Source organism: Thunnus albacares, chromosome 5 (genome assembly GCF_914725855.1).
Source record: "Thunnus albacares chromosome 5, fThuAlb1.1, whole genome shotgun sequence".
NCBI lineage: Eukaryota > Metazoa > Chordata > Actinopteri > Scombriformes > Scombridae > Thunnus > Thunnus albacares.
The window spans coordinates 1,291,413-1,314,438 of record NC_058110.1 but is presented as its reverse complement, the minus strand read 5'-3'; the positions used below and the strand labels follow the sequence as shown (position 1 = coordinate 1,314,438).

At 43.1% G+C, this 23,026-nt stretch overlaps 2 protein-coding genes and 1 long non-coding RNA gene across 9 annotated transcripts in view; 1 reads left to right on the top strand and 2 right to left on the bottom strand.

The window, feature by feature from the left end:
• Window positions 1–735, top strand: part of LOC122982946 — a 6,757-nt gene extending 6,022 nt beyond the window's left edge. The window contains exons 2-3 of the long non-coding RNA XR_006403561.1: window positions 1–54; window positions 609–735. The exon at window positions 1–54 is cut by the window's left edge and continues 167 nt beyond it. This is a non-coding gene — a long non-coding RNA (uncharacterized LOC122982946). The remainder of the gene's footprint in view (window positions 55–608) is intronic.
• The window catches only part of igsf21b (immunoglobin superfamily, member 21b), a 30,634-nt gene extending 29,477 nt beyond the window's left edge, over window positions 1–1,157 (bottom strand). The window contains exon 1 of the mRNA XM_044352591.1: window positions 666–1,157. Within this exon, the coding sequence (XP_044208526.1) occupies window positions 666–729 (64 nt within the window). The 5' untranslated portion in view covers window positions 730–1,157. The remainder of the gene's footprint in view (window positions 1–665) is intronic.
• Window positions 1,158–4,702: 3,545 nt separating this feature from the next.
• Window positions 4,703–23,026, bottom strand: part of vps13d (vacuolar protein sorting 13 homolog D) — a 63,244-nt gene continuing 44,920 nt past the window's right edge. For all 7 annotated transcript variants that reach the window (XM_044350674.1, XM_044350673.1, XM_044350677.1 and 4 more), the window contains 26 exons: window positions 22,850–23,000; window positions 22,300–22,516; window positions 21,972–22,219; window positions 21,695–21,886; window positions 21,449–21,575; window positions 21,071–21,213; window positions 18,938–19,068; window positions 18,256–18,431; window positions 16,933–17,056; window positions 16,548–16,783; window positions 15,442–15,544; window positions 14,938–15,095; window positions 14,735–14,843; window positions 14,339–14,509; window positions 13,070–13,174; window positions 12,413–12,562; window positions 10,956–11,105; window positions 10,784–10,880; window positions 10,535–10,683; window positions 8,910–9,044; window positions 8,297–8,464; window positions 7,978–8,110; window positions 7,064–7,259; window positions 6,282–6,413; window positions 5,956–6,196; window positions 4,703–5,650 (listed from right to left, as the gene is read on the bottom strand). In XM_044350674.1, the coding sequence (XP_044206609.1) occupies window positions 5,519–5,650; window positions 5,956–6,196; window positions 6,282–6,413; window positions 7,064–7,259; window positions 7,978–8,110; window positions 8,297–8,464; window positions 8,910–9,044; window positions 10,535–10,683; window positions 10,784–10,880; window positions 10,956–11,105; window positions 12,413–12,562; window positions 13,070–13,174; window positions 14,339–14,509; window positions 14,735–14,843; window positions 14,938–15,095; window positions 15,442–15,544; window positions 16,548–16,783; window positions 16,933–17,056; window positions 18,256–18,431; window positions 18,938–19,068; window positions 21,071–21,213; window positions 21,449–21,575; window positions 21,695–21,886; window positions 21,972–22,219; window positions 22,300–22,516; window positions 22,850–23,000 (4,074 nt within the window). In that variant the 3' untranslated portion in view covers window positions 4,703–5,518. The remainder of the gene's footprint in view (window positions 5,651–5,955; window positions 6,197–6,281; window positions 6,414–7,063; window positions 7,260–7,977; window positions 8,111–8,296; window positions 8,465–8,909; window positions 9,045–10,534; window positions 10,684–10,783; window positions 10,881–10,955; window positions 11,106–12,412; window positions 12,563–13,069; window positions 13,175–14,338; window positions 14,510–14,734; window positions 14,844–14,937; window positions 15,096–15,441; window positions 15,545–16,547; window positions 16,784–16,932; window positions 17,057–18,255; window positions 18,432–18,937; window positions 19,069–21,070; window positions 21,214–21,448; window positions 21,576–21,694; window positions 21,887–21,971; window positions 22,220–22,299; window positions 22,517–22,849; window positions 23,001–23,026) is intronic.

The following is a 23,026-nucleotide window of genomic DNA, read 5'->3' as shown; positions in this document are numbered from 1 at the left end:
GACAACACAGCTCCCAGGGTCACATGGACACACAAACCCCTCCACCATGATAAGGTAGCAGTTCTCCTCTGATAACTGAACACAACATGGAACAATAAAGACCACATTCCAAAAATCTCCATCTTATTTATTTATGTTGAAAAACATTATTTTCCTAAAAGAAGAGAAATGCACCAATGCAGTTACATTTCAACTAGTTTTGAATAGAAATCAAATTGTTTTAAGAATTTAGTAGGTATGAGTCTTTGTATCTTGAAATTTAAAAGAATAAGACGGGCCAAAGCAAACTTGTATTTTAAAAATAAGTTTTCAATTCATTTTAAGACACAAACATTTAAAGTACAGACAAAACTACTTGATAATATGGAGATTTTTGCAGTGCAGATTCACAGCTTATGAAAAAAGCATCAAGGTGTCTCTTCTAACTAGTGTTAAATGGTAAAAAACCCTCCTAAAATAGTCGGTGATCATCATAATGAAATCAATAATCAATTACCAAACAAAATATCATAAAAGCAAGCATACCTCGTCACCTCTAAAGAAAAACTGTAATTACTCCATAAATCTTTCTCCAGCCTTTAAAGACACTCTTAACTTTATTCTCTCAGTTCAACAGAGCAGACGTCTCCTGGAGAAGCTGCTTGTTCTGGGTCACGTCCACTTACTGGTTGTCAGTCTGAGTGTGTGAGCGGAGAAGAGAAGGCAGCAGAGAGCGAGAGGAACAGTCATCCTGCTGGGCGCTGCTACTCAAACCAAAGGATGCTCCATCCGATGTCAGAGCGGAGGACGACGGCAGCGTTTCATCTTCCATCCTTCAGACTGAGGCTGCCTCACACTGCTGCTCCGGTTTATAGTCAGAGGATTACAGCAGCTCTCGCTCTCTCTCTCTCTCTCTCTCTCTCTCTCTCTCTCTCTTTCTGCATGCCCCTAACTGTACTCTCTCTCTCTCTAGCTTGATCTTTGTCTCCCCTCCTCACACTCAGTCTTTGTTTCTATAATTCTCTTTTCTACCACAATATGAACCCTCCCTTCCTTTTTCTATGTATCTTGTATCTCATTTGTTCCTCTTAAGTTTGTTTCAATATGTGAGGGAGTCTCTGAACTAGCTACGGTATACACATGTCTCATCTGGGTTGAAATCAGAGTCCACAATAAAAGTTTTGGATGAAACAAATAACACATTGATGATGTGTCTATACCAGTTTCCTCTTAGTGGTGCTGGAGGAAAGTTCATTGTGTCCAAAACAGAAAGAGAGAAGACGGAGGCAGGAACCAAAGTCCACGTGAAAATAATCATTTTTTAGGAATTCACTACAATATGTCCTTTTGGTGTTGGTTTTGACTTCGTCTTATTATTTGGTCAAAACTGTAATTACCAACAAAAAAAAGTATTTATTTTCCTACAGTGGCAGTGCCCCTTATATTTATGTTCTCCAGTGAGTGTGAAAGCAAGAGATCACTGTACTGTCATTTAATTTGAACAATATCTCTGTGGATGGGCTCTAAAATAAGCTGCTCCAAGCTGGCTGCCATTCAGGAGCCATTGCAGGATCCTTCACAGAAACACAGTCACACCCAACTCAAAGTGAGACAGCAGAGTGTCCTGCTGAGTCATGTTTCTTTTAGTCTGGACGGTATGTTTCCCAGACTTACTGTAGTTGCTGGAACTTTAATAATGCCCCTCTAGTTATCATTCACATATTTTAACAGCATAAACTCAGATTTTATTCTTGCATCTCACCGCAAGGACTCTGAAGATATAAAAATAACAGTATCTCATATAGTGGGAGCACTGTAAATGTCCCACTTTCCCACTGTGGTTGCTCCCCCACAGGGTTGCACTGGGAATGCAGTGAAGAGTCCCAAAGCAGTAAGAACACTAATTATCTTGCTATTAGAACATCTTTAACACTGGCAGTGTGCCATCCATAATTAGATATCTAGAATACAGTTAAAAAGGGCATCGACTGAGTCATCAGGAGACACGGCGATGTAAAGCTGTGTCATCAGCGTAGCTGTGGACGTTGACGCCGCGCCTCCTGATGATGTTTCCAAGTGGCAGCATGTATAGATTAAAAAGAGTAGGACCCAAAATTGAACCTTGAGGGACACCACAATTCATGTTATAGCTTTTAAATGGAAATTCATTAGTGCTTACAAAAATGATCTATCAGTAGATCTAAAGATTTAAACCTTAAGTCAAGTAATACTAATATGGAGGGATTTTTCATATCCATATTGGACCTGAGGTCATTTACAATCTTAACTAGTGCTTTCTCGGTACTGTGATTGGTCCAAAAAATATTGACAGAGTTCATAAAGTCATTTAACTGGTTAAAAACAAGCTTCTCTAAAATTTTACTTAAAAATGGTAGATTGGATACTGGTCTGTTGTTATTAAGTGTGGAAGCATCCAAATTGCTTCTATTCACAAGAGGTTTAACTATAACGGTCTTAAGAGCAGTAAGGAAGACGCCCATCTGAAGAGAATAATGTACAATGCTAAGCAAATCTTCATTAAAAAGCTATAAAATGTTTTAAAAGGATGTGGGGATGGGATCTAAAAAGCAGGTTGCTGGTTTTAATTGAGAAATAACTTTGCCAAGCGTCTCAGCATCAACCAGGACACATTTCTCCAGTGTTTCCTCGTGTAAAAACAAAGTTTCTGGGGTGTTAAAATTCATACACTGACATTGAGGGAGATTCAATCTAATAGTGTCTACAATCTTCACATCTGGAGTTGAAAGACGTACTGCTGGACCAGAGAAGTGAGCTTGTCTTGCCTGTTTGATTGTAAATAGTCAGCTGTTCAGGGAAAATCTGGTAATTGACTGTTAATTTATTCTTTTTCTATCTTCTCTCTGCTGTTCGACAGATTCTCTTTAACTTTAATTTAGATAGAGGGTTCCTCATCAAGAAAAAAATTAAACTTGCGAATGAAAAAACTGAATTTGAAGCCTTTCACTAGATTCTATTTTGTGTCAGAAAATGCTTTGAATCCTTTTTTTTTTTTTTTTTAAATCGAGTAACAAAACATTTTTTAAATTACCATATTTAATTATCGTTTCAGAATAGGAGACAAAGGTCCACAGATTTAACAATCTGCTCTGTTATTTCTGTATAATGTTTGATAAATCTCAGCCAATATATCAGCTCTGGACTTGGATTTGATTTCTCTTATTAAAGCTGCAGCTGAATCACTACATATGACTCAATTGTCTGGTTTATTGTCCTCTTTTCACCAAAGTGCACATTAATATTCCCAACATCTCTGCTGTGAATACTGACATCTGATGTGTCTGTTTTTAATTCAGGAATAGTTACTCCAAATACCACTTTCCCGCTCTCCTGATGTCTATCTTCTGTTATTATTCGGTACGCATACATCAACTTCATACATTGATATTAATAACACCAATCTCCTCCACCTGAGATTTTCTTGCTCTACTTCTGTTTTAAGAAAGACGATTGAATTTCTGTCCAGCTGGGCAGCGAAATGTCGAATTGAACGTCGCATGCTGTTGACTGGGTTGTGTGCAGTCACCACTGGGTGGCAGTGCAGGACGGTGGTGTCCAGTTTGGACAGGGTTTGAAATTAAAGGGCTCAGCTGGGTTGAGATCTGGTGACTGTGAAGGTCATAACATATGATTCACATCATTCATGGAAGACACCACTCAGGACCACAGGATAGACATGTTTCATCATAGGATAAAGCTGATCACTCACAACAACTTTGTGTTGATTTGCAGTGACTCTTCCCTCTGAGGGGACAAGTGGACCCAAACCATGCCAGCAAAATGCCCCCCAAGGCATATCAGAGCCCCCAGACCCCCTCACTGTAGGGGTCAAGCATTCAGACCTGGACCAGTTTTCCCTTTAATTTGATTTGTCACCCGTCTATGTGTGTGTGTGTGTATATATGTATATTTATATATACTGTATATAGCAGCAAGCAGCGATTTGTGGATTCAAACCTTTTCATGTTCAACAGAAGGAAGCAGCTCAATCACCCAAAATACTCAAAATATGTTCACCATGATTAATGCAAGAATGTATCACTAATCTACAACAAATAGTTTTTATAAATATAATGAAAAACTGAGAATAGTTTTTGTTCAGTACAGTCAATAATGGAGGAACCTGAAGAAGAACTTTATCCAATCACAAGTGATGAAGTCTTCTCTTGTTTGAGACGAGTTTCATCTGGTGATGAAGAGGACCAACATGACTTCTTACAGAAACTCTTCATAATAAGTCATAATAACTTTAATTTGCTAATTTAATTGCTTTGATTTATTTTTTTAATTTACTATCTGCGATAAATCCAATCACCAGGTGAGACTGGTGTTATATCTACTGTTTATATTGAACAGCTCACTGTGGATGAACAGTCGCCATCTGCATTCAAAACTCTTTAAGATTCCCTCCACTCATGTTTCAGGACATCTTCTACTCTAATCCTCCACTTCAAATAGCAGAATGTGCTAAGATCATATTAAAATCCTTAAAATGATCGACTGCTTCTCCAGGATCTTTGAGTGAGCAAAAGTTTTCCTGCTGGATACGAGACGTCTGGTTCAGCCTCAGTGTTTGTTCACTACACTCTGACTGCAAGTCCACTTTAAATGAACTGAAGTTATAATCTTAATTATTATAACATTATATATGATTTTTGGAAATAACAGGTCCCACACTGAGTGCTGCAGTTGTGATGCTTTATTTGAAGCAGTGTCAGTGTGAAGGTTCGTCACAGGATCACACAGATGTACTGAACTCGGATCCACCACCTGAACACAACTCAAACTCAAGAAAAATGTCATCTGACACCAAACCAAAACCCAAACAGCTTGTTTACGATGATGAGTGAAGCCCGGTGTGAAAGACGTCCACACTGTCTGTTAGAGAGAACATCTGGGTTATTAAAAAAGACTCGTTAAATAAAAGTAGAGACCTGGACCTGGTCTGTGATTGTAAAAGGCAGACAGACAGTGACAGGCAGCTCCAGTGTGTGTGTGTGAAGTGGGGGGCTGCATGGCCCCCCTCCCCCTTCCTGTGTCAGTGCAATTCACCGCATCCCCCCCCCCCAGTCATAAAGGCAGTTTGTTACATTTCACATTATATCAGCGTCTGCTGTTATTGTCCACACTTCATAATTAATACAGTATGTGTACACTGGTTTATAGTGTTGGTATGTCGCTCTATTTACATTTCAGTCTATTCACAAACATAAACACATGTAGTTGTGTACATCTGCTGCCACCAGCAGTCATATAAACACAATGTATTTCTACATATACACAGTCAAACTGAACTCTTGCATGTGTGTTTTCTGTCATGTACATGTTTACTTCATCAAACATCATCAGATGTCTGACTGTTTACTGTAGTTTGTAACACACATGATAAAAAAACGGAGGCCTACAAAAACCAGTAAAACCATCAGCTTGTGTGTGTTTAAGGAAAGTTAGAACTCCGTCAGGCACCTTTTTACACATATGGAGCAGAGAAGTCATGTGATCAGGACTCGAGCAGTAAGCAGTCTTCATTCTCGCTGGCGGGCAACATCAGCTGCTGCTCGTAGTACAAACTCTTGGCGTAGTTGATTTCTTGGGAGATTTTGACGGCCAGACTCTCGCTCTTCACGTGGACCTGCGGAGACACGGACAGAAACGCTGGGATCAGACTGCAGGATGTTTCACTGTGTCATAGATTCTGACATCACTACACGACAAACCCTGACCAATCAGAACCGTCCCCCCTGACGGCATCAACAACACGTCTCTGTTTGTAACGAGGGTTTAGTGAATGAAAGTGAAGCTGGAGTCCTTCATGCTCACTGGGAGATGAAGGTTTCATCACAGAACTATATGAACGATTGAAGGAATCAGACGTGAGGCTGCAGTAACGACGCTGTGAACTGAGAACAGTCAGAACCAGTCAGACCAGTGTCTCACCATGGGTTTCTGGTGGGAGGGGCCGGGTATGGCCACACCGCTACTGGTGCTTTCAGCCTTCTTGGTGAGCTGCACGTAGACCTTCCCATGATCCTTAGAGACCAGACAGTGGTAGAGGTCGTCATACTTGACCTCCAGGAAGATGGCCTCGCGGTCCACGAAGTCTCCAGGCTTCAGGAAGTAGACCACTTTGGAGGAGATGAGCACGCAGTAGCTGTCGATGGGTTCCACGGCGATGAAGCTGCGGACAGGAAACAGAATCAAACAGTCAGTCTGACAGTCAGACACTCTGTGTGTTCGAATGCAGGGAAACGAATGAGACTCACAACTCAGAGTGGATGTTGTCAGTGAGGCGGAACAGCTGCTCCTGACCGTCCGCCTGCGTGGCCGAGTAGCGAGGCAGCAAACCCTGAGGTCCTTTACAGCATCGAGGCTTCCTGACGCGCTGCACACTCAGCCTGCACAACACGGTAACAACACACACACGTCAACACTCGTCCAGGACTCTTCTTTGGCTTTTATATGAATGTTTGTCCGTTGTGACCAACGCAGAGGACAGTTTGAAATGTTTCAGGGCTGATAAGATCCACAAGACCTGGATGTCAAAACCAAAACACTTTTTATATCTAAAGAGGGGCTAAGAATTAAGAATAGTTCTGTTTTTATCACCATGATAGAGAAACATTATCCTCTTGTGAAAACAATGATTCATGTTGTCATGAATCAGTGAGATGAATACGTACGCAGGAGTGTCAGTCAGTTTATCAGAAGATACCTTCAGTATAAAGATAAACAATGATCTGCACCCTCAATGAAAATAAAATAATCAAAGTTCACAGTCAGGTAAATGTAGGCACTTTGATTAATATCTGTCTATAAATCTAGATGTTTGCTCTCAACATGGCACCACTCTAATAAAACACTTGAGATGTGAGTGAGTCAAAGCAGCAGCAGCCTTGATGAAATGAGCTGAGTCATCGTGTGTTTGTGTCAGTGAAGGTTTGAAGAGCTGCTGCTTGAAACCTTTGTGTTTCATTAACGTTAAACTGTTTTCTCTGCAGAGACTCAGTATATTACAGATGGAACGCAGCTCATAGACTCCACCCACCTGTGGTTACTGAGACTAGCCATGTCCCGGACCGTCTGTGCCGTTTCTGAGGCAAAGTCCAGAGCTCCGGCCACTGGTTTGGTCACGGTGCCGACCAGACCTTTGCCGAGACCTGAGAAGAAGCCGCTGACTCCGCCCTCCGTCTTCACCCCCTCCACCGTGGAGGTGATGATGCTGGTCATGCCTCCAATGATCCCTGAGGAACAGAGAGATGGTTTAACCTTGAGATACTTCATGTAGACCAGAGTTCTGGTTCTCAGTGCAGGCTGCAGTAATGATTGTGGACAGACTGCAGGAACTACGGCAGCTGTGAAGCATCTGATTCACGTCTGCAGACACAGTTATCAGACGTTGCTGGAATCCAGTGAGATACATTAAATCCCACTGAGGATTATATAATGTGTGTTATATATGTGAACTGCACTTTAATCTGTACTGATACACATTTATTGATTCTCTGGGCTGAAGAGGACAAACATTGTTGTTTCTTCCATGTTATTCCCATGATTCATTGGGTCAGTCATAGTCTTGATCTCCACCTACTGAAGTCTGGGGTTTTCTAAATGCTCAGTAGTTGCTTGAACGGCAGCACCTCCACACGCCTTACTGGGAATGATGGTCTCCTTCCATTCTCCTCTGCAGTGAGCTGCATGTCAGCGCCCCAGTATGAAGGACCTAAAGACTCTGCACTGGTTCTGCAATGTCGGGTTTTATTGAAACTCTAATTGTTTTAACACATAAAGCTGAGAGATGTGACTGACCTGTGAGTCCAGTCCAAACAACAGACTGGTTTCCAGTTGAATAATCAAGGATGCATGTGCATTATGGTTTTTGCTGTTCTGTTTGTGGTTCTAAGTCTTAGTTTAGACACTATCTCTAACTGCTGCAGACACAGAGATGTTTCCGGGTCGTACCGTGAGCCAGTCCGTGGATCCCGGCCACCAGATGCTCTCCGCTGGTGGCTCCGTGGTATCTGATGTACTCCCTCTCACTCTGGTGCCTGTTGTCCATGGTCTTCCCCAGACCGTCTGATAAAGTCCCTGCAAACTGACAACAGGAGAACATTCACACCACACTTCTTCAAGCATGTGCTCATGTGTATATTCAGGGGGTGGACACATTAATAGGAACACTTGTACAAAGAGCCACGGAATAAATTCAAATAAAATCAAGTGACCAAAAGTATCAGAAATACAACAAGAAGAAGTTCTACACAGCTGAGCAGGGGAGTACCTTGGCAGCAGAGTTGGACACACCGTGGGTCACGTTGCGTATGAGGCCGCCCACGTTACCGTACTTGATGAGCTCAGAAACGCCCTCGGTGACGTCGTTCAGGAGGCCCATGGGGTTTCCCAGGAAGTCTACAGAACCCAAGATCTGAGCTGCCTGACTGATCAGCTCCTGCAGACAGAAAACACCAAACAGAGTTCACCACCTGACAATACATCACTGTGTGTGATCAGTCAGTCAATCAATCAATCAATCAATCAATCAATCAGGCTTATTCATCCCATGGAATCCTTTAAGGAACAATCACAGTGAAATGTAATCTCACCACTTCCTTCAATATGTGCATTAAAGGATTTAAATTGAGGAGGAACAGTAATAAATATGTGTATTATTACAGTGGGGGTGGGGGGGTGCCGCTCCCTCTGACACATGTGAGGTGCAAGGGTTCGTTCATCGCTGCTCTCAGATATAATGATCGACTGTTACAGAGAAGTGTCTGTTTCTTAAAGCTGAATATTTACAATTGAAGGAATCATCATTATGTTATTTTCTAGTTATTAGTTGATATCTAACGTTGGGCTGCAGTAGTTACAACAGAGCCATGTGTCCCTCTCACCTCCCTGAAGTGCTTGAGAATGTCGTTGATGATGATCTCCTGGGTCTCGTACGGGTGCACTCTGGTGAACGGGTACATGTTAATGACAGCGTCCTCGAAGCGAACCAGTGGAAAGCCCAGGGTTCCTTTTAGAGCCTGTCGTGACAAAAACACGTTCATAGCACAGCAGCTGGTGGAACAGGAAGCAGGAAGCAACAGTGTTATCATATGGGGATATTATTCATCTGGTATCGTGGATCATAACATATCAGGTTTGGAATGAATGGTTCAAGATGAGACCAAACTTTTCTATGGATGTCAGTTTTTAAACCACGACATGCAGCCTGTAACAGACTGGGTAAGACTTGTTTTCAGCCCAGTCGATCACCAGAAAAGCCTCGTTATGTCATAACACATATCATAAAATGTTGAGGACCGCTGAAAAGACGAAAGTCTAAGCTTCCAGAAGAAACAGAGTTATAAAACAGCTTTTTAAAAATTGTGAATCACTGCAACCACGAGAGGTCTTTGAGCATAAAGTCACATGTGCACAAAAAACATTAGGCTGATGGGTCCAGTAGTGTGAGATTATATGGACACACACACAACCAAAGGCATGATCCCCTCCAGGCTTATGCCTGGCAGAGATAATAAAACTACAACAACTAAAATCTATTTCAACCCACACACTTACTAGTGCCGTTTTTAAATCCTAATCTAATGCTGTTTTAATCCTCTCATCCCTAAAATCATAAAAATGTGTCAAGACACTTAATCTTCAGTCTTTGTCCAGCTGGGTATCCTACAGGTTGGTCTTCACAATGTGCAGTTCATCAAAGACTAGAGCTGATCAATCAATCAATCAATCAATCAATCAATCAATCAGTCAGTCAACAGAAACATGATCTGATACTGTTTTCAGAATCAATTGTTTGTCATATTTTAAGCAAAAATAGAAAAAAGCCAAATATTCTTTATTTCCAGCCTCTAAAATGATGATTTAAAGCTTTTCTTTATCATATATCATTGTTCTGTCAGCTGTATAGACTGAACAACTGATTGATTAACTGGAAAAATAATATTCAATAAAGAAAATAATTGAACAAACACTTGATGCAAGTTCAGGCGTCAATTTCAGGTTTATTTATGTCTTTGAATGTTTTGCAGCTGATTTGAAACTTCATGTTGAAAAACGCTGCTGAATCAACTATTCACATTTAAAATGATCGTCAGGGTTCAAACCTCTGAAGGTCAGTTAGACTTATCTCTCACTGGACTCATCTAATAGAAGAGTTGAGCAGTTAGTGGTTGAAAAACATACAGAAGAATAAATAAAGCTTTGAAGAAGAGGAGTGTAAATACTTCACATTCACACTAATAAACCAACATGAAGTCAGCACACAGTCGCTGCACCTGGCTGGAGATCAAGACACAGTTCCAGCACATAAAACCACATGATCATGTTTGTGTAAAGATGAAACAAATAAGATTCAGGGTTGGATAGTTGTGTTTTTGAACATTGGACAGAATGAGGCCAGCTGCTTCCAGACTTTATGCTAATTTATGCGTGTGAACATGTAACTCAGGAAGAAAGAGAATCAGTGTTCGATGTTGAACTATTGAGAAGAAGGCGAGCGTGTTGTTACCTTGAGATCAAGAGGCAGCTTGTGAGAGGTGAAGACACTCAGCTTGACCTGAGGGAGGCTGATCTTCAGGTTCTCAAAGTAGTAGCGTTTCAGAGGTCCTGAGTCCTCGCTGGGTCTCTCATGGAGGTTCTCATCCAACTTCTCCAGCTCTGCATTCATTACAATTATTAGTTTAACTCAAAGCAAACACGGCCTGATTACTCACAGCATCACATGAATATGAACAATGACGTCCCACCAATCACCCACCAGCTTCTGTCTGTCCGTATCCGAAGAAGCTGAGCAGCTTGAGCAGCAGTTTCTCCTCGATGATGACGGTGAAGCGTCGGGCCGTCACCATCAGGTGCTGTAGACACATCATGGTTACATCATATAAAAAGCTCATATGATACAGAAAGCTGTGATGGAGAGTGTGACTCACCTTGAACAGATCAGTGAGCATGAGGTTGCTGGGAACTTTGACGGAGTTGACCTGCAGGGCCGGCCCGCTGTCGTTGACACTGCTGTCGCTGGAGTTGGGGGTCACACACAGCATGACGGGCTGGGTGGTCCCCAGCAGCTGGTTGTCCACCTGATCACCATGACATGACAGAACCAGCATTTACAGTCCAGACTGGATGTGAAAGTTATGAACATTATTAACAAGTAAAGTGTTTACATCAGTTTTATATGTGGAAACACAACTGAACATTATTGGACCATACTGTATACAACACATTCACAGGAAGTGATGTAACACTGACATGAATCACTATGACCCCCGTTAACCTTTTAGCACTTCTTTGGTTGTTGCACTACTGTCTTGTTTATATTATTGATTATGCACTTTTCTATTTCCAGTCATTTCTTACTTGAATAATAATAAAAATAAATACATTTTATAAAACCCACAGCGCTCTTTCTCATTACACTTGTACCTGCTCAGCTTAACGCTGGATGGTCTCAGCTGCTGTGGATGGAAGCATCTGACATATGACAACATGTAAATATATAACATCTGTGTCATTTCCTGACCGTTTCCTTTTGGGACGAGGTTTCAGTCATATGTGAGTGATCAACACCGAATGTTTCCTGCTGGATGGGAGCGTGGTCGACATGCTGACTGGTTCTTTCTGACACTGATCTGCAGTGGTTCAAAATCCTACTGGTGTAACTGGAATTTCATATTCTCTCATTCAAACAAACATGGCGTACTGTGCAGGGTCTAACAGGACTAGTATACCGCATGTTGGATGTTCAAATAGCTGTTTTTATGTGAGTGACTGAGTGCGACACTACGACTGCCTTCCAGGACTCACTGTCTGGAAACATGTGTTTACACCCCCGTCCCTCTCTGTGATGGTCGGCTGTTCACTCCACTTTTGAGAGACGCTGTTTGGAACGAACACATTTGATTTCCAACATGGTTCATGGTAAGAACCAGTTTGGATTGACCATGAATCAGCTTAAAGCTCAGAAGCAGCTGATCTGTGAATATTTAAAGTCACAATGACTAAAAACTAGTTAACAGATTCTAAACTTATGAGTTATTATGGATGAAAGTCTTAATGGAGAGATACACTGGCAGTGTACGTCATCCTGTGTCATGAGGATACACCACCGCTGCTTTATGTCTCAGTGCTGATGTGAGTCAACTTTCCAGAAAAGCAACAGTTTAATCACATTTACTCCCAGAACCAGCAGCACGTTTAACTACTGCACCAAAACTATTCCTCCTCTCTGTACGGAGCGTCCAGTGTGCTGCAGCCGTCAGCTGACACGCGTCAAATGATGCCATGTGTGTTGCACTTTAGTGTTAAATCATATGCACCACTGTGTATGTGCACTTATTTACCTTGTTGTTTTATCATGAATACATGCAGGTTCTCATCAGCTCACCTGGATGCTCTGGATGCTGAGCTCCAACACCTCGTTGGCAGCGGTGCGGGTGAAGTGGACGTCGATACCAGACAGTGTGGTGAACACCAGCTCCTCAGGAACCTTGTTGACCAGAGACACACCAACACCTTCCTCCAGGTTCACCAGCACCTGCGAATGAATGATGTCACCGTCACAGGTTGTCAGCTCTGATTGGTTGCCAGACTTCAAGAAGGCGGGTCTAATGGATAACCAATGACAACCCTCATCCCTGGAGTGCTGTATAATGGTTTAGTGTCTGTCTGACGGACTGAGGCGGGCTGGTACAACCACATGGTCTGAACCACTGTGGTTCAGGTTGACTGCAGTCCAGACAGTAAATGTTAGTACCTGGTACAACCAAAAGGCTCAATGACAACTACATACCACACAGCCAATCATCAAACATTCTCGCATCACTGATTGTGCAGTGACGCTACAGAGAAGACGTCAGTGGAAACGTTTAAGAACATGAAAGTTATTGTGGAACCACAATCACTGAATGTAAGACTCTGAGATTCAGCACCTGGTGCCACACAGATGTTTTTATTTTTATAACAAATATGATTTAAAAAATATGAAAAATAAGACACAAGCGGCTGTTGATGAGTTGTTAGTGATGTCATGTACGTCTTGTACCTCCAGCTCCTGCGTGGGCTCCTTCTTCTTCACGTCCTCTTTGCTGCGGTCCTGCTCCGTGCTGGGTGAGCTGCGGATCATTCTCCTCTGGTTGAAGTCACTGATCTACAAACAGGGAAACGTTCAAAAAGCATCTGTGAGCACAAACGATGAGGTTCATCTAACTATGAAGGAAAGAATCTGTCTCAGGAACTGTTCATCCAATCAGAGGAGCTTCTGGGCTCTGACTTCACGCTCGGCGGGTGTGTTACTGGGGACCCGAGGATGTGCAGTGTCCAATTTGATGCAATTTGGACACATTTAATATTAATGAACTTTGAATAAACAAGTGAACAGCTGCTCAGCTCCATGTCTGAGTGCAGCATCAAACTGGAGTTTTCTAACAAAATATTGGGACCTAAAGGGAAAAAAATACATAAATAACTAATAAGTAAAGTAATGGCAAGAATCCACTAACAAACTGAACATTCAGAAAGCAAATGGGATGGTAGCAGAGCATTTAAAAGCAACACGCAGCGTCACAGGGGAGCAGCAGTCTGGAAGTAAACAAGCGCTGTGAGCTTGGAGAAGATGCTGTTATTGTGATCTGCAGTAAGACTTTACAGGACTGAAACATCTACGACGTCCACAGAGGCAGAACTTTAAAATAATTTGAGAGATTGTTTCCCTGGCGAGGATCACTGCTGCTGCCAAGACAGACTGGGCTGATGCTAGCTTTATGCCACGAGGGATAACTGAACTCTAGTGTTCATGTGTGCAGGACGAGTCCAGTGTCTACTGGCTGAAAATCTATTTGTGTCTGATGATGTTTGTCTAGTGGAGGCCTGAGGAACGCTGATGATTAAAAGTGTTGATCTTTGTTTGTTAATTGCATTTGAAGTACATTACTTTTGGCCCCAAACATGAAATAATGATGAAACTAAGAATAATAGTTAGTTGTATAGGCTTTATGATACAGCTTGTTAAGGGCTTAAATGGTTGTTTTAAAAGGACTGCATGAGTCAAAATGACTTTAAATAAATATGATTATAAAATACTTCATGTTCAATAAAGTTATGACAAAGGTGAACATTAGCTTTATTTACATTTAATGTTTTTTTTCTATTCAAAGGTTTTTCACCTAATGACTGATGGAACTTTCAAACTAAACTGCTGAACCTGCCAAAATAAAAGCAAAAGCTGTTGAGTATCAGTGAGCTGCTCAGTATCAGTGCTGTAAGTGTTGACAGATCAGAACTCTTCTTGAGTTGTTCTGGGTTTTGTTCTCACCTGCAGGACACGTGTGGGTCCATCTGGCAGCACCTGGACCGACAGAACCCCAGAACCAGGTCTCATCTTCTGGTTAATGAACTGCTGCTCAGGACCAGGCTCCATCAGTCCAGAGTCTGGTCCCAACACCACCTCTGCTCCATCGTACAGGCCTGCCACCTCGCCCTTCACCTGATGGGTACCAGTCACACATTAGATGATTAAACTAGAGCTGCAACGATTCATCAATCAGTCAATCAACAGAAATCAATGTGATTATCTATTAATTAGTCATTTTTCAAGCAATAACACCAAACATTTGATGGTTGCAGGTTCTTAAAATTAAGAATTTGCTGATTATTTGCTTATAGTGGAGAGAAATCCACATCAAAGACACATCAGCTTGGAATGACTCACCTGTACGACCAGCCGGGGAAGACCGCAGGTCAGCATGCCTGAGCTGAAGTACCACGTCTGGGTGGTGCTGCGGCGTGAGTCCGGCCTCCTCAACATTAACGGCTCAAAACTGGGAGAGATGGAGAGTTAGAGAGTCACCAGTTACATCCAGTCCAGACAGATCTCCTTCCAGTTCATGGTCCAGTGTTGTGTTGAGCACTAACCTGTTGTCACTAACGGCTGCCAGCCCAGCGATGTCCAGCACCAGAGAGGAGTCCAGTGGACGAGGCTGGGCCGGCTTGCTCTGAGGAGGAGAAGAGCCTTCGTGACACAGCATGCCGGTCCCCGTCATCCTCCACAGCTGGGAGCGTTTCCCCGGCTCCTGTTAAACCGTCAGAGTACCTGCGTCACTGTACAGCTCACTGCAACTACTGAATACTTCTCATCATCATTTTCACCTCCAGATATTGTTTTTCAATAATTCATAAATGTCTAATTAGACAATAGTCTGATCCAGAAAATGATGAGAAACTGCCAAACAGTTCAAAATGAAGCACAAACACCTGCACACATGAGAACCAGACAGTTTGGATTTTTGCTCGACTGAAACAGCGACTCAGTTATCAAAATGATTAATTCTGACAACCAACAGTTAAATGATCAGTTCAGTACAACGATCCCTCCTAAAACTTTATTCAAACACTCTGTGTTTTCAACTAAACCAGTACCTTCTTTTTCAGAATGACCCTTTGAGTCTTGGTGTCCACGTCCAGAACCAGTTCAGCACAGCTCACCAGATGCTTCTTCCCAACAGACCTCTTCTCAGCGTTCCTGCAGGAACAAAACCATGCTGCTCACCTTCATGACATCAGAACACTTACTGGTATAAAGTGATGTGAGATGGGGGGGTCACGTGATGCATCCGCCAATTATTTCCTATTTCTGACCGATTGAACCACAGTTACATAAGTGACTGTTCTTGTGAAACATGTCTGGAGGTAAAGGAAACTAATTCACAAGAAACTCTGAGAACACGCTCCAAAGCAGAAACGTCGCACACGACCTGCTCTGAGGTCAGCAGGGAAGATGGCGACAGCGCGGCTGCACAACCTAAACCTGAGCAGAGACTGACGTCACCTCGATCACCTCTGTTACCTCACATAAAATAAATCTTTCCTTCCTCCTCTACGCATTAAGTGCCAGTCTGATGGGGTAATGCAAATTCATTTCCAGATTCTGGACATGTATCTGCTTGTAATTAGCAGGATATCTGAAGTAAAAATTTAGAAGGACGCTGGTGTTTCCTTCCCTCCAGGGAACTGCATCTCCCTGCATCACACTACAAACTTGTTGAGAAGCTCCTTTCAATTACTGGAAAGTGCATCTTGCACAATTGGATCAGAGACTTCCTGCCATGTGTTTTCCTCTGGTGCAGAGATATTTAACACCTTCTCACATCAAAGATTACAAGCTGTCTTAAAGGAAGAGATCAGCTGTTTCTGAAGGTTTAGTCACCTTTCCTTGATTCTTTACCTGCAGACCTGAAAACACCCCCTCTCCTCTCATAACCTCAACTGTGGGACACATAACGTGATACAGCCTCTGATGACTGGTTACCATAATGGTTATTAACTAACATACTCAGGTTTAATTCTGCGACTCTTTTTTTAAAATGATGATTGAACCTTGTTCAGTCACGTCTGTGTTTTTGTTGGATATGTTGTGTATCTGTCTGGTCTGGAGGGTTATTGTTACTGTTCCTTGTTTAAACTCAATAAAACATATTTGAAATAAATGACATGAGATGATTATTAGTCATGTGACTGGTCCGTACTGTGAGAAGGTGTGTGTGGCTGCGATGTAGATGAAGTTCTCGTAGTAGAGCTTGTTGTATTCTCTGAAGAAGTTCATGTCAGCGGTGACCTCGGAGGATCCTGCTCCCTTCACGGTCAGTGTGAGGTAGGGGGGCAGTGTGGGCTCATCACAGGCGTAGTCCAGTACTGAGCCAGCCTTCACCTCAGTGTGCAGCCGGATGTCAGCCACCCCGTGCTGCCAGAACTGGATCGGCACCTGAAGACATTCAAACAACGGACTCTGTTATATTTATTTGATTTTGTCTGAAAGACTGACAACAGATTTATTCTTGAGGTTAATATACGTTTGCCTGATTAAGGTCTCGGTCAGTCCAATCAGCGGTTGGTCATGTGACTGAAGCTTACCTCAGAGATGTTGTCGATGCGGAACGGTGGAGGCAGCTGGTCAGTGTCAGTGAAGGAGATCTGATAGGTAGCTCCCTTCAGGGTGATCTCTGTCCGCAGGAAGAAACAGTTCCCCAGAGTGTCCCTGTTCAAACCAAGATCCACTTAAAACCTTTAAACACTCAGGACCAGTTTAACCATGCAGACACGTTCATGATCCACATGGACCAGTTTAACCGTGCAGACACGTTCATGATCCACATGGACCAGTTTAACCGTGTAGACACGTTCATGATCCACATGGACCAGTTTAACCGTGCAGACACGTTCATGATCCACATGGACCAGTTTAACCGTGCAGACACATTCATGATCCACATGGACCAGTTTAACCATGCAGACACGTCTATGATCCACATGGACCAGTTTAACCGTGCAGACACGTCTATGATCCACATGGACCAGTTTAACCGTGTAGACACGTTCATGATCCACATGGACCAGTTTAACCGTGCAGACACGTTCATGATCCACATGGACCAGTTTAACCGTGCAGACACATTCATGATCCACATGGACCAGTTTAACCATGCAGACACGTCTATGATCCACATGGACCAGTTTAACCGTGCAGACACGTCTATGATCCACATGGACCAGTTTAACCAGGCAGACACGTCTATGATCCACATGGACCAGTTTAACCATGCAGACACGTTCATGATCCACATGGACCAGTTTAACCATGCAGACACGTCTATGATCCACATGGACCAGTTTAACCAGGCAGACACGTTCATGATCCACATGGACCAGTTTAACCATGCAGACACGTTCATGATCCACATGGACCAGTTTAACCATGCAGACACGTTCATGATCCACATGGACCAGTTTAACCGTGCAGACACGTTCATGATCCACATGGACCAGTTTAACCGTGCAGACACGTTCATGATCCACATGGACCAGTTTAACCATGCAGACACTTTCATGATCCACATGGACCAGTTTAACTGTGCAGACACGTTCATGATCCACATGGACCAGTTTAACCGTGCAGACACTTTCATGATCCACATGGACCAGTTTAACCGTGCAGACACGTTCATGATCCACATGGACCAGTTGGGCAGTTCCAGGAAAGGACAGACACACTAATGAACTTGTCTCTATATATACAATAAACAAAAGTTAGGAATAAGAGGATAAATATATGAAGATGAGATCATAGATTATATGTTTTCCTGTGTAAAGAAAAGCAAACAGACTTAAAAAGGTGCCACTGAATGAGAGATGAATGTTTGTCAGTGTTGGAGAGTGTATGATGTATACGTAGCTCACCTCATGTTGACGTGGAAGGACTTGGGTTTGTTGACCTCGAAGCCTCCAGACCAGGTGCAGTTGGGAGTGTCCATGAGGCGAACACACAGCAGCTGGTCGTAGTCGTTTCGGGGCCAGTGGAAGACGACGCTGGAGCCTGGCAGGGTGGAGATGTAACCCTCTGGATTGGCCGTACCCTGGGACAAATGTATCAACTCATGTAGGTGAAACTGGAGGGAGGAAACTACAGATAGACACTCTGACTTGTGTCACTTCCCATAATGCACTGGGGGATGTAAACAGGAAGTATAACATTATGGATTCAGCGAGTTAGCTTTGAGCTACGACTTGAGAGCAGTTTTTTTTAGCCGACATTTGTTTACATTTTGCCAAAATGGCATCATTAAAGTTCAGTTCCTGTATGCAATGTACAGACAACCATCATCACTGTGATGGTTTTTATATGATTTATAAGCAAATCAATGGATGTTTAATCACAGTGTGTCAGAGATGATGTCTTCAGGAAATGTAAGTCACACTGAACCTAAAGTTACGTTGCATCAAATCTGCATCCAGGTGTGTGAGTTCCAGTCCTGTTATTGCTGCCTCATGTGTTTTGGGGGCATTTTCCCTTCATTAGACAGCTCACAGTAGAGATATGTTATCTGCCTCTTAAACACTAGGCTACCAGTTCATTTCTCACCTTTCCTCTTGCAAACTCTCTCTGAGCGAAGGCCAGTTTGTGTGTAGAGCGATTGTCCAGCAGGTAGCGGGGGGCAAAGGTCACAATGTGAGTGTCTCTGTAGCGTCCTTTTCCTTTCCGCACACTAATGCCTGGTCGGGTCAGACAGAGACAAATTAATGCATGACAAAGAGTTTTATTGATAATGTGATTAGGGATGCATGATATTATCAGCACGTCATCGGTATCGGCCGATAAAAGCTCTAACATGAAATATCGGCATCGGCCATTTCTGCCGATATGTTGCCATCTCCTCCACCGCCTGACTGTGCTTCCCTCCATGGACTGTTTCACCCTCCGGTTGGATCCACATGCAGAACCGGGGATAACGTTAGCTGGGAGGCTAGCAGAGGCTAGCTGGCTGTGCTTCCCTCCGGTCATACTGCAGCTGACGCTCCGCTAGTCTCTCCGCTAACGTTAGGTTCGGCTCTCCATGTGGATCCAACCAGAGCACCGAGCCCCAGTTTGTTATTCAGGTTAAAGCGGGAAGAAGCAGCGGGTCTGACGGGCAGCTGAGTGAAGTGCAGCCTGTGGAGGAAACACCGGGACCGTCAGGGTGAAACAGTCTGTGGAGGAGCTGCTATGTTCAGCTGCACGGATAGGAAACACCTCGGCTGACAGGATGTACCACTCAGTTTGGAAAAAAAATGTTTTTGGTTTATACCGGCAGTTGTCAACCAGCGTATCAGGTGCATTACCGCCACCTTCTGCTCCAGAGTTTGGACCAGAGATTAAATCCTACACATTAATCCTGTCTTTCTAATAAACTCAACGAAAACTCTACTGCTGCTCCAACTTGGCAGGTTGATTTAAGTTTCAAGTCTTCCTAAATTCTTCCTTCATATATTGTCTTTCTTCATCATACTTAGTACAATCTATGCTTGCATGTGTAATAGTCTCCTCAGCCATCTGGAAAAAAATATGTGCATATATCGGCAATCAGCCACAGTGAGTTGGAAATATCGGCATATCAGATTTCGGCAAAAAAATCCAATATCGTGCATCCCTAAATGTGATCTTTAGTGTCAGAAAAAGCCTGGTGAGGAAGTGCTGCTTCATGTCAGAAGATCATCTATGTGCCAGTAACTGTCCATATAACAAGGACTATAGATTCAGTGCAAAACATGATTTTAATAATGATAATAAAGAAGCTGCAGAGATGCAGCAGACCTTTCACTCAAACCATACGGAGAAGGGAGAATATTATGAGAGAAGTACTTTCCAGTCCTGATCAAAGGCAGAGGATGAAAAACAGGGACACCTCAGATCATACAGTATGAGAGTTAGGAAATGCAACTCATCTGGCCTGGTTGCATCAACATTTTCAAATCCATAACTTTTAATCATCTAAGGAGATCATGAACACACTCTAATAGACTGATCACAATTCAGATCATTTCATTTTTGTCTTATGTGCCCTTACAAAATCAGTAAGGGCACATAAGACAATATATATATATGTATATATACACATATATACATATATATGTATATGTACACACACACACACACACACACACACACACACATACATACATATATAAATATATGTATATATGGCCTTTGTGTGTTTCCAGTTCTTTGTTCCTCCAGAGTGAAATCTGATAAATTGCCTCAAGTGATGTTACTTAAGACTTAAGACTACTAGTTAGAAAATGACGAGAAGAATCTGGGACGTGGACCTCTGCAGCCCGCTCCTCATCTCTGCTGGAGGCTGAACTGAACCGCTAAACAGTCAGTGATCGAGTTGCATTGTGGGTAATGTAGGACCCAGGTTTGAACAAGACGAATGTGTGGAATAAAAGTTGATATCTCTGGTTCTGCTGTATCGATTTTGATCCTTTTTTTAAACTGTCCATTGTGAGTCTGACAGTGTTGTTGGACTGTTAAATCAGTAAAGTTGTCTTTTAAATCTCAAACATAGTTTGTGCTAAAAATCCCCCAAGACGGTCTCATAATGTCTCTCTTATTATCTCTAGTGTATTTCTACTGTAGAGTATTTCAGGCTCTACACTAAACACCAGTTCAATAAATGAACTCTAACACTACTAGTTAGTGTTATCCTTTTGTACTGATTGTGATACAACAACTTGCCTATGTTGTAGATGAGGCCGGGCCTGTTCCCGTGCTGGATAACCTTCACTGCCCTGACGCCACTCCCTCCATCCAGGGAGAAGCCCTGGCACCAGCCTGGAACTCCATCTGGGTGGATCCCTTTCCCAATCCGCATAGTGCACCTAGGATCAAGATAGACGGGGAGCAATGGATGTAAGGATGGACGAATAAGAACATCAGGAGGATGCTTGTTAGTTAGTAAACCCACATAACATCAAGAATCCAGTTGGGCAAATTAACTTTGTGTGTCCTCATTGGGGGGTTTGGCAGAGTTACTGTCTGTTTGGTGGAAGATATTATGTTCAGTCCAGATGATGGCATTAAGGACTACAAAGTGGTCTGATCTGACACACTTACATAGCAGGCTGCTCCTTGTCAGTGTAGCAGAACAGTAACGGACTGAGGCTTCTGGCTAACTCGTGCTCCTCAAACTGTCCCGCTGCATCAGCTTTGCCGTTGTCCTGACGGAAGATTAACGGCAGACCTGATGGAGGAAAATGTCTTTAGGGAATGACAACAGAGAAGCTTGTTCTTGAAGCTTTGACTGGGATGTTTTTGTTTTCTCATAAAATCTGTAGTTTTTAATGACAAAGACAACATTACCAGTCTTGTTGATGAGCCAGTAGGGGGCAGAAATCAGGATCTTTAGTGCCCCCTGTGCCCGCAGGATGATGCGGATGGTGAGGCAAAGCAGGCGCTTGTTGGTGTCATACAGCCTCATGCGGACCACGTAGTTCTGGGTTCCAGGAGGAATCAGCAGCTCTTTGCACACAGCAAAGTTCTCTAGCAGGACTCCTGAAGGACACACATCATGAACACCAGGAGTAAGAACAAGGAAAATGTTTAGGAAAGAAATAGCAGCCGACTGGCAGGTCCTGACCTAGCTCCATGTTCTGTGAGGTGTCGGCACCATGGAGCACAGCCTCTTTCCCCGGCTTCAGTGAGCCTTTGATGGATGTTCCCTTGATGTAGTAGTTGAGGTCACAGGGCAGCAGGTTGGCCAGCACCATGGTGGGCAGCAGGTAGATGGTGTGGCCCGGCTGTCGATAGATCTGCTTTGCGCTGCCAGAAACCCTCTTGGCAGGCTGCTGGTCTGGGTAGTTCTCCTTTCTGATGACCACACAAAACCTGAGGAGATGCAGAGAAATGAGGAGAGTGGCAACAAAACACAAGAACAAAGAACAAAATGTGTGATTGACTGAATCTACCTGAAGTTACGCTTGAGGCTGTCGTCAAAGTCTGCTGACTGACACTCCCTCTTACTGCTGCTGATCTCTCCAGGCCGCTCCACGCTGGTCCAGTGGATGGGAACCTTACAGAAGAACAAGCCCAGGCCTTTGGGCCGAGCCTGCAGGCGCCAGGACGTCAGGTGGAGGGGGACCGCCAAGGCCTGGCCCGGCAGGATGGGAGGCAACACCACTGGTTCTGTCAACACAGGGACACAGTTGGCTTCATTACAGTTAAAGATCACATAAAATTACATAAAATAACAGACGAAATACAATTTAAGAAATGAAAAAACATATAATCTAAGATAATAAAATAAAAAAAGAAAATGACAAGAACTGAAATGAAAAAACACAAGAAAAGAAAAAGTTAGACACATCAAAATACAATAAAATATAAGAAATTAAAATAAATCAAATAAAAATATGATACAATGAAAGAAGAACATTTTTTAAAAAGCAGTCCATTGGACAATCTTTGTTGCACAGGTTTATATGATTATATATTTATTATATTGGAGCAGAGTCTTACTGTCGGGAGCAGACGGGCTGTCCAGTCGGACCTCCATAGGAACATCCAGCCGGTTCTTCACAATGAGGGCAGAGCGGACAGTGATGACCTTCCTGGCGCTGCCCTCCATGGTGATGGAGAAAACCACTCTGACTGGCGGCAGGGCCGAGAACTGAGGGCCAGAAAGGATCCACAAGC